Source organism: Peromyscus maniculatus, chromosome 14 (genome assembly GCF_049852395.1).
Source record: "Peromyscus maniculatus bairdii isolate BWxNUB_F1_BW_parent chromosome 14, HU_Pman_BW_mat_3.1, whole genome shotgun sequence".
NCBI lineage: Eukaryota > Metazoa > Chordata > Mammalia > Rodentia > Cricetidae > Peromyscus > Peromyscus maniculatus.
Window position 1 is genome coordinate 30,362,992 of NC_134865.1, and position 15,889 is coordinate 30,378,880.

Below are 15,889 nucleotides of genomic sequence, written 5' to 3' on the forward strand. Positions count from 1 at the left end.
CTAAGTAACCTGATGAGACCCCCTTATGCAAGGAAGGATTAGTTTTAGCTCACACTGTGAGCTACACTCAGTCACGACAGGGAAGTCACAGTGGCAGAAGTCACGGTGGTCATGGTTAGGAGGCGTAGAGTGACGAATGCTGATACTCAACAAGCCTTCTTTATACAGCTTTGGGACTCCAGCCTAGGGAGTGGAGTCGCCCACATCTAGGGTTGATCTTCCCACCTCAACCTAACCAATAGAGTGCCTCACAGACATGCCCAGAGCTTATTACCTAGGAGATTCTAGATCAAGTTGATGGTTGAGATTAACTAACCATCACAATATTTTACCCCCAAACAATAATTCAAGTAATGAATTAGAAACTACAGATTACTTCTATAAGCAGAGGCCATGGGAGAAATTCTGTCTGCTGTGGAATTGAGTTTAAGAACTCATTTTACTTACTCCCCGTTAGTCTAAAGAAGGGGGGGGGGTGCACCTAAGTGTCACGTGGGCTTTCTTAGAAGCTCAGTCAGCAGCAGGTGCAGCGTTTGTTTACTTCATGCCACCTGCACCTTTGACCCACGGGAAGAGACCTGTTTATAGAAATTGACAAGAAATGCATGACTCGGGTATTTCAATTGCTTGTGTTTTGTAGTTGATAGTTTTACAAGTAGAAGATGGTTCATTGCTTTTAAGATTCTGCACCACTTTTTCCCATCTTCCCCCTTTCCCAGGTTTTAGGGCAAAAGCCTCTACTCCCAGAGGGGGATAATGACGACGATGCCGTGGCAGACATAAGTAACAGGAAGATGGCGAAGCTGTACATGGTGAGTCCGCTGGGTGGGACTCTGAGTTCAGCACTGGGGAGATGGTCTCCACTGGAGGAGGGGACTCGCCTCGCCCTCACAGAGACTTATGTATGCACTACAGTGTTCACGTCTGTAGCTTTTTGTTCTATTCATTAATGATAACGAAGTTACTGCTGTAACTTACACGATGGTTATATTTTGTTAAGGTTATATTTTGATATGGTATAGCTGATAAAATATTTCCTTTGTGGAATAAAACATTTGGTAAGCCTTTTCTTCTAAATTCTTGGTAAGAGTGTAAAACCTTCATCTTTAGAATATCCTTTCACTACAAAGAGTGTTTTCTTTGTTCCAGGAGGGTGAACTCTACAGTCAGCCAGAAAGGCACAGGGTGGAACCCGCCCTGAACCGGGTGCTGGCTGACCTAGTGACTGGGCGGGATACAGTCATCTGAGTTTTCTAATGTGAAAGGGAAGGGGAGGAGAAGAGAGGAGGGGAGGGGGAGGAAGGAGAAGGAGGGGGAAGGAGAGAGGAGGGGAGGAAGAGGAGGAAGAAAGTAGTTCTATTTGGTGATTATGCAGGTGTCTTGCAGCAATAGAATTTTGAATCTACTCTGGTGAAATTGACAAAAGCCATAAAACAGGGCAGTGAAGGAGACTGTGAGGACGGGACTCCTCCTGTGCCCCTCCCCCCACTACAACTTCCTAAGCAGGTCATGGAGCAGGTGGTAATCTCCCTGCAATTTAGTGATACTCTCCTTTTCAACAAGAAGAGAAAAATGCATTTGGCAGTCTGTAAGGAACTTTCTTTCATTTTTTTTTATTTGATTTTTTAAGACTGGGTCTGTCTGTGTAGTCCTGGGTGTCCTGGAACTCACTATGTAGACCAGGATGGCCTTGAACACGTGGAGAGTCACCTGTCTCAGCCTCCTGAGTGCTGGGATTTAAAGGCGTGCGCCACCACACCTGGCCCTTCTAAGGAACTTTCTAGCTTACCAACTTCATAGTTCTGAATGAAGATGAATTACTAATTTATGTAACATAACTTCCTTTTTCTAATGGCTTCTTTTCTTCCTCGACAATAAAGGAAAGTGTGATTTGATAATCATATCTGCTAAATACTGATATTTTTAACATGATCCATACAGGCATTGTTAACTAAATAGTTTGTGACTTTATTACTCTTTTTATAGTCTAGCAAATGTCATTTGTTCCCCACCATTGATCAAAACTTCCCTCTTGGATAGCATTATGTATGAGTGAAATAGTTCAACGTAAGAAAGTATTAATCTTGAACCATGGCTCCCTCTAGTGGGGATATTGTGTACTGTACAATTTAAGCTGTGTCATCCTGGAAATCATTTGGGGCCAAATCAGACTGGCAAGCCAAATCCCTGTGCCAACTCTCCTTGTGGTTGCAAAACTTGGTTGCTGATTAAATCTGGGTCTGGAGCCTTCATACTTAACAAACATGCCGCTGATCACCCTGCGGCCTCCAAGCTGACCGTGACAACCAATGCATTGCGATGGTTCGTGACTAAATATCACCTGCGTACAACCACCTACAAAACTCCTTAAAGGCTTTATCTCCACCTGTGACAGAAAACAATTTACCTTGATGGTTTTCTGAAAGCGTGGTTAAATTTTAGGACTGGGATTGAAAGATCTGCAGCCATAAACTACACTCTATCAATGCTCTCCTCTGTACAGTGACTGCCATCTAATAGGGACCCAGAAACTGAAGCCTAAACGAATTTATACTCCGCTTTGTGTGTCTATTATACATCAGCTCCTGAAAGGTTTGCTCTAAAATTTAAAATAAATGGTCATGGAACAAAGGGGCCGCGGGAGCTTAGCATATACCAGCATTGTGAGAGCCCTTACACAGTGCGATTATCACCATGGTTTTCTGATGTTTTAGAGAGAGTGTCAGAGTGTAACTTTCTGTTAGTAGTTCTTCTGCCTCTAAGAATAGTTTCACAGAAGTGTTTGGGATACAGTAGGTTGGGCTCAGGGATGCTCTGTCTCTTTGTCTCGAGGCAGTTTTGCTCGCGAGGCTTGTGTTCTCAAAGTGTGCAGTCCACTCACTACAGCCACGGAGTGGGTAGCTATCACCACGGCACAGTTTTAGAATGTTTGCTTCTCCCCAAAATGAAATCACGGAGTTCATGGTTTTTCTGTTAGGTCTCAGATGCAAGTGGATCCATGAAGGTGACTTTGGTGGCCGAAGAAAACCCCTTCTCCATGGCAATGTTGCTTTCTGAAGAATGCTTCATCTTGGACCACGGTGCTGCAAAACAAATTTTCGTATGGAAAGGTAAGAGATGCCATTGATATGGTTGCTGCGTTTCATGCTCAGAAGGATGCTTTCTTCCCAAGAGGGCAAGGAAAACATCCTGATTTTAAAGCAGAGCAGCCCTCTTGAGATACAGTTTGCAAATATCTCACCGAAGAGCAGCTAGTGGTCCAACTTTTGGAACTACTCAGCAAAGACTAGGGAGCTAAGGAAAGCATTTGAGTAACAGAAATATATATTGTTAAATAAACTGCCAATTATTATGATATTAAATGTATTCAATGTACCAAGGAATTTTGTCATTCTCCCATTGCTATATTTAAGCTAAATTATAACCACATTTATTTTTGGTATGTAAGTATTTCTTAATCATATAGTGTGTTCCCGTGCAAGGAGGAACCAGCTGGGCCCTGCTTGGATTCGGAGGTCAGATGAGATTGGCCGTGTTCAGGGTGATATGGCCATGTACAGTGCAGTATAGTAATTTTGTAATTTTATCTGTAATTTCTGTAATTTCATCTCTTTATTTTTCATTTTAGGTAAAAATGCCAACCCACAGGAGAGGAAGACTGCGATGAAGACAGCTGAGGAGTTTCTACAGAAAATGAATTATTCTACCAACACTCAAGTATGTGTGAAAAGAAATCACTAGGAAAAAACATTGAAACTTGAGAGTCATGACATCTTCACAAAACTCATGAAAAGTTTGTTTCAAAATAGTGTGTGTGTCTGTGTGTCTGTGTGTGTGTGTCTGTGTGCATGCACATGAGAGTGTGTGTGTATAGCCATTCTCCAGTTGGGCATGGCCCATCCCTAGTAGTCTTTTTTCGAGGAACATTCTCAGAAAGTGGGCTACCCAGAGCTAGGGATGTGGTTGGTAGAGTGTTTGCCCAGCACACATGAAGCTCTGGACCCCATTTCCAGTACCACAGGAAACTGGATGTGTGGTGGTGCACAGCTGTAATTGGAGCCCTCAGCAGGTGCACGCAGGGGAATCGGTTCAAGGCCACTCTCAGCAGCACAGAGAGTTTGAGGCCAGCCTGGGTTACATAAAAACCTATCTCAAAAATAATTAATTAATTAATTTATAAACATAAAAAAGAAAGCAGTATATCGGTCTTCTTCACAAGGATTTATCTTGCTAATGTTATTGACTTTAGTAGTGACTTTTGGTCAGGTTTTAAAATATTTTTTCATATTTTAATGGCAAAATAAGGACATAGAATTAAGACTTGGTAAAAATGTAAATGACTACCACAGCTCACCACAATAGAAATTTTTGATTTGTCTGTGTGTTTGCTTATTTCTGCCTTTTTTTATTAGCTATTCTTTTTAAATATAGCATTGCTATATCACAATTCCAATATAAATATACCATTTAAATATATATATAACAATTTAAATATACTATTTTATATACTATTTTAAGTATACCAAGTTAATATATATATTTTAAATTTAATATGTTTAATAATATATTATTATAATATGTATTATATACATGTAATATACTAATGTAATATATACCATATATTATATATTACACATGAATAAAAATATAATTACATATAATATATGTAATACATAATATATGGTATATTTAATTAAATGTATTTAATATGCTTAATTCAATATTATATATACTATAAATATATAAATAAACAAATTTAAATAAAAAACTAAAAAAAAACTATCTCAAAAAACAATAAAAACTTGCACAAAGACTATCAACCATTTCTCAGCCTATTGTGAAGACTTGGGTAACACCCTCATTATATTTGGTTGCCTCCACATTGGCTCAGACATTGACTAGCCACTCTTTTTCTCCATATATATCCTGGCACAAATAATAGAGTGGGATAATTTCTTCCTGCTCCCATCTCTTGTGAACCTAATGTGAACAAACATTGATTCAGTGGTAGCACAGGAAACCTCTTCTCATCTTTGTCTTTCACATTCAGCAGCAATGACGTTGGCTGTGAGAAAAACCTAGGCTGGATGCCTGTGGTTGCTGCATAGACTTACGAAGTTGCAAGTGCAGTCATAGAAACAAGAACAGTATTTTCATTGCTCCATTCTTTCTCCTACTGTAGATATTTTTCTCCATCTCTTATTTTCCCATTGATTATTATTTTGAATTGCAGATTCAGGTTCTTCCCGAAGGTGGCGAAACACCGATTTTCAAACAGTTCTTTAAGGACTGGAAGGATAAAGACCAGAGCGATGGCTTTGGGAAGGTCTACATCACAGAGAAAGTGGCTCGCATACAGCAGGTCCCATTTGATGCATCCAAACTGCACAGTTCTCCCCAGATGGCAGCCCAGCACAACATGGTGGACGACGGCTCTGGCACAGTGGAGGTAGTTTACATCTGTCTCTTTCTGTCGGTGTTTTTATCAGGCCCTGTTACAGCACTGTCTGGGAGGGGAGGGATATAGCTTTGGCAATCTTTGAACCCTTTTAAAAGGTGGATTTTACTTGGTAAGGAAGGTGACCCCAGACTACACACTGAGTCGTGGAGTTGCAGCTGGAGCGCTGTTGCTCGGCTTCAGGCTCATTTGCACATGTCCATGCTGACATTAAGGTGGTGGATGCAGCAGCGTTTTCTATCAGAAAGTCTGTATCTGGGGTTGTACAGGTTGTACTCAGAATGTACCACCTATTTTTCCTCCCCCTATCTGTTGGAAGTGTTCATGAAACAAAATGAGCTCAAAGCAGATCTTTTCTGAGCAGTCAACTTGAATGTATTGATTATGACAGTTTAGATCAAAATTGCTACAACTCTCCTAATTGTTTTAAGCTCAAATCTCTTCAAACTCAGTCTACTCTCCAATGATCTAACTTAGTGGGGCCTGGATAATATAATCCCTCCTCTAAAGCATCTCCATGGCCATGCAGCCTTTCTGGAGGCTTTCCTCCTTGCTGGAAGCTTCAGGATTGGAGCCTTGGCCTCCTCTTGCCATCTGAAGCATCCCCACTCCTCATGGACTGTTGTCAAGCCATCCCTTTCCTAGCAACTCCATCAGTATCAGCTACACCTCTCCTGAGGAGCTGGCTGTGGCACTGAAAAGGCCTTTCTCTGTGCTTGGAGATGATACTTGTCACAGAATTTATCCCATATGTATCATAAAATTGCTATTTACTAACAGATTTCTCCTAGACCTCTCAGTTTTTTTTCCCCTTTTGGTTTTTTGAGACAGGATTTCTCTATGTAGCTTTGGTGCCTGTTCTGGATCTCACTCACTCTGTAGACCAGGCTGGCCTCGAACTCACAGAGACCCTCCTGGATCTACCTCTCAAGTGCTGGGAATAAAGGCGTGCGCCAACACCACCCAGCTCATCAGTTTTTTTTTAAGGACAAGAGTTAAATGCTTCATATTTACATTTCCAGGTCTTATCACAAGGCTTGAACCAAGTATAGTTGATAAACTTAGAGATTAAGTTTTCCTCTTTTCAAAGAACTGCATAGGTGTTGGGGTGGGAAATGACGAGATCACAAATGTTCTGATGCCACCATCGAAGGGGAGCAGCCTCCTGTTCGCAGCTCGTCCTGCTTGGGTATCCTCTCTGGAGCTCAGCACAGGCAGCTTGCCTAGGATGCACTTGAGCAGACGGAGCTCCTTGGCACCCACTGTGACTACAGTGCCGTCTTTAGCTCCCGCCACAGCTTCTCAGAGAAGGCCTCCTAAGCCACACCAGGGATGCTAACCCCCCCCCCCCCCCCCCCCCCCCGTGGCTCTGTTTAGGCTCTTGGGGTTGGTGAGGCTGTGTTGCTGAGCCCTCTGGTCTCTAGAGGGATGGCACAGGGATGTTCCTCCTTAGAAGCCTTGCACTGTTCCCTGGGATTGCTCACCCCACATTCCAAAGCCAGTCCTGCCCCCCTCCTCCCGCACTCACTCGGGAGGAATTGTGTCGCAGGTGCACAGTGCAATGCCTGATGGCTTCTTCATCACTGGCCACTTCACAAATAATGAAAAAATATTTTAATCTAAAGCTGAAGCATATTTCTGAGCTGAATTGTAGTTTTTATTGTAGTAGTACTGTATTATTTTCATGAATTTAAAGATACACACAGATGCACACACACACACATACACACACACACACACACACACACACACACACACACACCAATAGTCTCAGAATTACTGGACTTGGTAGTACATGCTCATAATCTTAGGTCTTACCAGGTTAACACAGAAGAATCTTAAATTCAAGATCAACCTGGGATACATAGTGAAATCCTGTCTCAAAACAAAATGACAATAAAATTTAAAAACAAAACCATCCACAACAAAATCCCCAGAACCTGACTAAATATTGAGGAAGAAGCAAAAGAAATAGAAGCTTTTAAAAGTCAAGAAATTGTCAGATTTGTCAATCTTCTTGCTTTTGCTTGATTATAAACTGGTTAGAAAAATAACTTAAACATTGCTTGATAATGAGTCACAAGTGGAAACTATTTATGGTTTATGAGTAGTACTTTAGGTCAGTGAACTTGTAACGGTTTATGTCTATTCTGTCTCTTTCAGATCTGGCGTGTGGAGAACAGTGGCAGGGTCCAGATCGACCCAAACTCCCATGGCGAGTTCTACGGTGGTGATTGCTACATTATCCTCTACACTTACGCCAGAGGGCAGATCATCTACACGTGGTGAGTCCTGCAGAGCCCAGGTGCCACAGGTCATGCTCCACATGACTGACCTCCATGGAGCATGAGGTAGAATCATCCCTTGATTACAGAAGGCAACTGTACTCAGATCATGTGCACTATGAGGACGATTTCCCAAAATAACAGGCATTAGAGAGACACGATTACTTAGCAAAGTCACATAAGGGGCTAAGCCCGGTTTCTTTAAACTGGAGATGAAGATGTCCACTCTATATATTTCTAGAAATCCATAGGACAATCCAGGATTAGTACCCAACAACACACCTGTAGCTTTGATTGCTCAGTTCATGATGAACCGTCACTTCTTTTTGGTTTTTCATGGTATCTTAAGTCTCTTTTTGAAGTGGTTTCATGAGATGGTGTTGAATGTTAACTCAAGCCAGTGTGATTTGCTTACATTCCTCTAGGCAAGGAGCAACAGCTACAAGAGATGAGCTGACCATGTCTGCGTTCCTGACTGTTCAGTTGGATCGGTCCCTTGGAGGACAGGCTGTGCAGGTTGGTAGGCTTTACCTTCCCAACTCACACAATTCCAGATTTGTCTAGCCTACTTCTTAATGAAAGCTCACTTCCCACAGTCAAAGGGATTTTGAAATTTTTATGTCGATTTGTTTTTATTTTGAATTCAAACATTTTATAACACACTAGTTATCTCAGATTCTGGAGAAGATAAAGTCACCAAAGTCAATATAAAAACATCAGAAAACTAATAATTTCAGAGTCCAGGAAGGAAGCAGAGGGACTCTTCTCTTTAGAATCCACCATATGTCACAGTCAGTTGACATTCATAGCTATGAACAAAGAGTTATAATAGACAGAGCTACGTGTTATGTGCACATCCTAACCCGGAGGCGCTGTGAAAATGTTATGTTATAAAGCAGAGGAGAATTAAAATCAGAGACAAAAATCATAATTGCTCATCATCTGGCCTCAAGTTAGGGAGATGATTCAGGACTCCTGCATGATGCAAAGCATTGATCAGGGTCCTTAGGAGTCAACTAGTGAGACAAGCAGAGTGAGAAGGATGTAGTGTGGTGAAGATTCCATGGCCAACTGCTGGCTTTAGGGGAGAAAGAGACCCAGAAAGGAATAACCCAACCGCTGGAAGCTGGAAAGGGCAAGGAAAAAACACCTTAGAGTCCCTTCGGGTCTTAGTTACTGTTCTGTTGCATGAAGAGACACCATGACCAAGGCAATTTTTAAAAGGAAGCATTTGACAGGGGGTTGGTTCACAGGTTCAGAGGGTTAGTCTGTGATCATCACGGTGGGGACATGGCAGCAGACAGGCAGTCACAGCGCTGGAGCAGGAGCTGAGAGTTTGCTTCCTAGTCCACAGGCAGTCCACCTGGCATGAGCTTTTGAAACCTCAGTGCCCACCCCCAGTGGCACACCTCCTCCAACAAGGCCACACCTCTTAATTCTTCCCAAACAGTTCCACTAACAGCAGACCAAGCATTCAAAGATATAAGGCCATGGAGGCCATTCTCATTTAAATTATCATACTGCACTAGCCAGGTACTAGCCTAGTGACTAAACTCCCGTAGATTTTAACCCAGTGACTAAATAAGGGCAGTAACGTGCTTCAAATTTCTAGGCTAGTGTAAGATGATGAATTTATGTGTGATAAATTCCTACAGAAGCAACAGAAGTAACACAACAGTCCAGAGTAAGCACAACTGAATAATTTTCATAAAAACATACACAATATTTTATACATTTTCATAAAAACATAGAACAATATTTTATACATTCTCAATTAAAGGAATCCGTAAATCATGGTTCACACAGGCAAGCTGAAATCAACCTTGGCAGATACATAGATCCATATTTTCCCTCCTAGGTACCAGAATCTTGCTTGAAACAAAGTCTTCTGGCCAAAAATGAAGACAGTGTCAGGGAGGGAAAAAGGATAGAAGTGGGTAGGGAGGGGAGAGAACAGAGGAAAGAAGGGAAGGGGGAGGAATGGGGGAAGGGAAAAGATGCAGAGGAAGAGAGGTAGTTCCAGGGAGGGAAGAGATCGATCCTGCATTTGGTATTTCTGAAAATGAAAAACAAATTGTTGAGAATGACTGAACCCTGAGCCAAAATGACTGACATGCACACACACACACACACACACACACACACACACACACACACACACACACACACACTGTGTCTATGAGAAGGGCAACAGCTAACGTTTGACGGTAAGCAGACAGTGTCAGCACCTAGGTAGATTTCTCTGCTGTGTCTAAGAGGCCGTTTCCAGCGGGTTTCGGTATCAACGTTCTTTCTTCAGTTCTGCTTTCCCTCTAATGCTGGAGTGTCTGCCACAACTCAGGACCGTTGTTAGTGACCACAGGAAATGTGTGGTCTGCCTGCTCAGCTCCTTGCTCTGCCTGCAGCGTTTCTGTCTACTCTTGTTATCTGCAGAGACGCACCTGCTTGTTCCTAGCTGGAGATCTCCGGAGACCTCTGTCTCTCTCTTCTGTTTCCTCTCTTTATAATCCGGTTGCTTACCCTACCACCATTCTTGGGTAGGTTTTGATGCTATTTGTTCCCATGTGCTGGGCAAAACATCTAGACAGTTCCATTGGCCTGTTTATGATGGTTCTGATTCAGCATCGTGAAGTGTTCTCTTCAGAAGGATGTGTCAGCTTAGCTACCTCATATCTCATGTCAGATGAGCTCACGTTCTATGTGGCATAAAAGTTATTTTTTGGTTTTTTGTTTTGTTTTGTTTTTCTCCAGAACAGATACAGGGATACATAGAGAAACCCTGTCTCAAAAAAGTGAAATAATTTGCTTGCTTGTTTTTCAAACATTTATAAATGTATGTTTTGGTTTCCAAGTGTAGTAATTAAGCAGAGAGATGATTCGGATAATTTAGAATGTAAGATGGGGATGTGGAGACTGAACTTGGTCTTTAGCTGGTGTCTTTCCATCTTGGTAAGAACAAAGAGATATATAAAGCAAGCTGGCTCTGTGTATAAAGGGCACATGAGCCAAGTTTATTAAAAAAAAAAAACAACCCAATTAACAAAATTGTTGGATTCTTCAGGTGCATACTGCTCCATTCCTAATCAAGTATTTCATTCATTGGAATGTGATATTTATAGCTAGAAGAGATATCACCTATGTTGTGTAGTTGAGCTTAAAGCTGTTTCTCACAAACGATTCAAACGTTTGCAGCTACACATTGTGCTTCGAGAGTTCACCGAACAGTACGTGATACACAATTAACGAGTTTCCTGGAACTAGCCAGCTGAATCCTACAGTGAACGAAATACTAATTTCTTATTGAATTACTAGATGGCAGTGGTTCACTGTGATTATTTTTGAATAGCTGAAGTTCTCCATTGCTCTTGTATTTTTGGTGGAGTATCCTGGCAGTATTTAAGCAACTTACTACACAATTTAATCCACTTTTTTCCCCTTCTCCAATCTCCTTCAGAGGAAAGCATGACCTTAATCAGCGCCCCTTCCTCCTGTGGGCAATTGCTGTTTTTTGAAGGTTGTGTGACATATTAGTGGTTTTCAGGACCCCCTCAGACACTTTCCAAACTGTGCGACCAGCCAGAAGACGCTTCATAAGTAGCTGCTCACCTGTTTGGATGTGTACTTGTTGAACCACATTTACGAAGTCAGTCATTTTCAGTATTCCCCAGGTCCCTGTGGTTGGGCATGCCTCTGAATTTCCATTTGCCTGGCCTCTGGAAACTCTTATTCATACTCTGTTCCCCTGCCCTGTGCACCCAGGTCCGTGTCTCTCAAGGCAAAGAGCCCGCTCACCTGCTGAGTTTGTTCAAAGACAAACCACTCATTATTTTTAAGAATGGAACATCCCGGAAAGGGGGACAGACGCCGGCTCCCCCTACTCGCCTCTTTCAAGTTCGGAGGAACCTGGCGTCTATTACCAGAATTGTGGAGGTAAGGCTATGCATTCTGTAAATATGCTCTGGGTACGGACTTTCCAACACACCTGGCCATTAGGAGTATTGGCCTCTGCACCCTGGCAAGTAAATGCCTTTTACTTCAACATCGTGAGAAACTAGAACAAGAGACACTGAATGAGAGGGCAGCTCAGCTTTTCAACCACACCGAACCCAAACGTGAGTTTTGGAGTGTCATATCCAGTGAAGCTGGAAAGGGGCACGAAGCAGCTCCAGCTCCATCTTGAAAGGTCTCGGGTAGGATTGTGAGGCGTGGTCAGATGACCATGAGACCTGGGGACATCTAAGAAAGCCCTTTGAACAAGAAAATCTGGCCACACCTTGAATTCTAGTCGCCATTGAAATCCAGGTCTCTCCCAGCACTCCATTGCTCCGGGTCTCCCCAGATCTAGAGCTGTTTTTTAAAACCTTTCAGTTTTTAGGAGCCACTCGGCGAGCTCTGAAAATTCAGCCAGTCTTTCCTCCATCTACCAGCAACCTCTCTGAGACTCCTCCTGCTTCATCTCTGGCTGTCCTCTGAGGACTGACTCCAGCAACCCTCTTCAATGGAAGCTGTAATTCCTCTCAGTTTCCACTCACCAGAACCCTCGCCCCCCCCCACCCCGACGGGGCTGGGCAAGATAGTGCCCTTGTTCACTCAGGCCCTCCACCAGATCTCTCTTCTTATGGCGCCCCCCACTTTCCCCACCAAAGCAGCCACTCCCCTGCGGTCCCTCCCCCACAACCCTCTTCTGCAAAGCTGGTCCTTCTGTGTCATTGTGATGGCCTCAGCCATGGCCTCTGTCACTTTCATCCTGTCTTTTTTCTTCCAACAATCTCCTGCACATCAGTTCCTCTCTCTCAAAGAGAACATAAATGTAATCACACAGAGATCACCATATCTGCTCTTCCACAATTTTACTAGCTACATCTGTACATAGATATTGTCTTCTCTTCTAGTTTATGAAATAATTAAAATTTTTCTATTTGTATCTTTAAAATAATTCATGTATTAGTAACATATAAAAGTGATGAGCTGTTTTATCAATTAATATCAATGTTACTCATAAAGTATATATCTTACAGCGATTTGCTAAATTGATAAATACTTATTACATGGAATAAAAAAGTACGGCTCCTATCCAAAGTCAAATTGCTCCAGCCCCTGTTCTACTACTCTGCCTACGATCCCCTCTCTGGTTTGCTTAGACTCTTCCTTTGATTTCGGATCCCCATGCACATACTGTACTCCATCCTGACTGCAGGCAGCAGACCCCCATGCACATACTGTACTCCATCCTGACTGCAGGCAGCAGACCCCATGCACATACTGTACTCCATCCTGGCTGCAGGCAGCAGATTCCCATGCACATACTGTACTCCATCCTGACTGCAGGCAGCAGACCCCCATGCACATACTGTACTCTATCCTGACTGCAGGCAGCAGATCCCCATGCACATACTGTACTCTATCCTGACTGCAGGCAGCAGATCCCCATGCACATACTGTACTCTATCCTGACTGCAGGCAGCAGACCCCCATGCACATACTGTACTCCATCCTGACTGCAGGCAGCAGACCCCCATGCACATACTGTACTCCATCCTGACTGCAGGCAGCAGATCCCCATGCAGTTCCTCTTCTTGCAGTCCATCCTGACTGCAGGCAGCAGATCCCCATGCAGTTCCTCTTCTTGCAGTCCATCCTGACTGCAGACACAATCTCCTTCCTTGTATCTATGACTAAGTTATTCTTGGATCCTGGATCATTTACTTTGAAACCAGGAGATGTGTTTGAAAGCAAATTCTTTAGAAACTGTCTCTTGCTTTCTCCCAATTTTCTCTGGGACCCATCATTGTTGTCCTTCTAAGAGCACACATTCTTGATAGTCTGAACCCGGTGAGCTGGGTGAATGAGAACAACGCTTTCAAAGGCCACTTCCCTGATCTCGATTTGATTAACCTGCCACAGGAATTCGCCACAGTCAACTTGAACTATTTATTGGACATAGTTTTCTGATATGGCTGTGTCACCGCATTTCCTGAATGTTCTTCCAAAAAGCCAGCCACCCCTCCAGGGTGCTTTTGTTGGGATTTACTCTGTCTAGCCTCTAAGCACCTAAGTGTTCCAGGCCAAGATGATCTTATGTGGTCACGTCATTTAAAATTGGGCCTCCATATTAATCTCACCTGCAGGACTTTGGGTATAGATTATCATTTTTCAATCATAACTATTTTTTAAAAACCTATTATGTTGACAAAGGAGTTCTTCTCTGTGGACACTCACTTGATTTTATACGGAAGAGCTGATCATAATGTTCCACTGTGCTGGCTTCAGCAGCACATATACTATAAAGTTGGAATGATGCAAAGATTAGCATAATGTCCCACTGTTCAACTCCTGGGCTCCTCCATAGTCAACCTTTCTTTAGGGGGCGTCCTCAGCTCAATTCAGTGCATCACCCCACTTCCTTGCCGCATCCTCTTCAGTTTCTCTGACATGTCAGTCATGATGATCTCATGTGACCTTCTGTCTTGTCTCCTGGGAAGCTGATGCTTCCTAAACACTAGAGAGTTCTCCTCCCCAGTCTCACACCAATCTGGGCACCAGGCTCTTGTCACTTTTCTTCATGTTCCTGACTGCTTCTTCTGCGTTAGAAAGGAAACATACAGATAGATCAGAAGTCCTGAAATCCAGACCCGGTTGCTAGCGTTCTCCGTCATCTTGCCTGATGATTTCCTTGCTTGGTCCAGAAGGCCTCATTCCTGCTGAAAGTGGACAATTATACTTCTCTGAGTGCTACCAATCCCCAGAGTTTGTCTTTAAAGCTCCAACAGCCATTCTTCTTTCCTCTAGTTTTTCTTTCCAAGTCAGACCCTTACAAACTGGCAAGAGCCATCTCTCCTGCTGCAGATGCCTTGATCTGGACAGTCCAGTGAAGTGGGCCAGGCAGCATCATTCGGCACAGTGTGTCACCCCAGCCTTCTTGACATGTTCTCGACTGTGGTCTCAGTTGGCCAGACTCCTGTTTTCCTCATCCTGGTTGCTTTGTCTTAATCTCGATTACTGGTTGTTCCTGGTCTCCCTGGGAGTCATATCATAGTCAGCGTCACAATTACTTAGAAAATCATGCACAGTTATATGACTGTGTGTCCAGACCAGTTCTCACAGATGTGGTTATGATGTCACAAACCACAGAGTCTTAGGTCCAAGCCCATCCTAGAATGCTCATGATCATGGCCAGGCCAGAGATGGTATGGGTCTTGTCCCTGCCTGATGTTTCCATAGGCCACACCCACAGGTCAGTGTCTAACCCACCTGAGCACCCTCATCTGGGGACACAGGAATCCAAATTGTACCTGGCAGACCAGAGGTAGTGTCTTCAGCTCCTGGTTACTAGAAAAGTGTGTCGGGGCTGCTTTCCATCCCCACGCAGATCTATAATTAGAGTCAGCATTTATCTAAGTCAGAAAATGACTCTAGTGAACCTCTGCCCTGTCTGTTTTATGGGTTTTGGGGATCCCTCTCTTTAGTGGGGAGGAAGGTGGACCAGCTTTGCCTTGTTTAACGTTTGACATTGCACCCTCTGTTCATGTGTCACGTGTCTTGTTTCCTGAAATATCTCTGAATATTATTTGTATTACTTTGTCAAGTCCTCAGTTGGGTTGGTTTTGCTCTTTGGTTTTTGTGTTTGTCTATGTGAGAATCTGCTGTTTGTCTGCCATGTTTGTCTACCATGCTTGGTAACCAGAAGAGAGTGTTGGATCTCCTGGAGCTGGAGGTATAGGCAATTGGGAGCTGCCTGTTGTGGGTGCTGATGACCCAACTCAAGTCCTCCAGGAGAGCAGTGTGGGCTCTTAACCACTGAACCAACTTGCTACCCTCTTGCCTTGTTACTGAGCTAGAGTCTTCTGTGTAGCTTAGGCTGGACTTTTCAGGATTCTTCTGCTTCAGCCCCTAGAGTGCTAGAATTACAGGTGTGAACTACCATGTCTGGCCAAAACCCTCAATTCTTGACTGATGGCTTGCTTATTTGTTCATTTTTAATTAATTATTTTTTTGTCTTTATATATTACTTTATATATATAATATATATTTATTATATAATTAATAATTATTTTCATTTTTAATCAATTAATTAATTGAGACAGCGTCTCTCCTTGTAGTCTTTGCTGCCCTGAAAGGTCTATGTAATTCAGGCTAGCCCCTGAAT

At 43.0% G+C, this 15,889-nt stretch overlaps 1 protein-coding gene across 2 annotated transcripts in view; it reads left to right on the forward strand.

The window, feature by feature from the left end:
* The window catches only part of Scin (scinderin), an 87,995-nt gene that overhangs the window by 55,973 nt on the left and 16,133 nt on the right, over positions 1-15,889 (forward strand). For both annotated transcript variants that reach the window (XM_076550747.1, XM_006982319.4), the window contains exons 5-11: positions 720-812; positions 2,978-3,110; positions 3,629-3,717; positions 5,234-5,449; positions 7,622-7,743; positions 8,169-8,259; positions 11,503-11,673. In XM_076550747.1, coding sequence (XP_076406862.1) covers positions 720-812; positions 2,978-3,110; positions 3,629-3,717; positions 5,234-5,449; positions 7,622-7,743; positions 8,169-8,259; positions 11,503-11,673 — 915 coding nt within the window. The remainder of the gene's footprint in view (positions 1-719; positions 813-2,977; positions 3,111-3,628; positions 3,718-5,233; positions 5,450-7,621; positions 7,744-8,168; positions 8,260-11,502; positions 11,674-15,889) is intronic.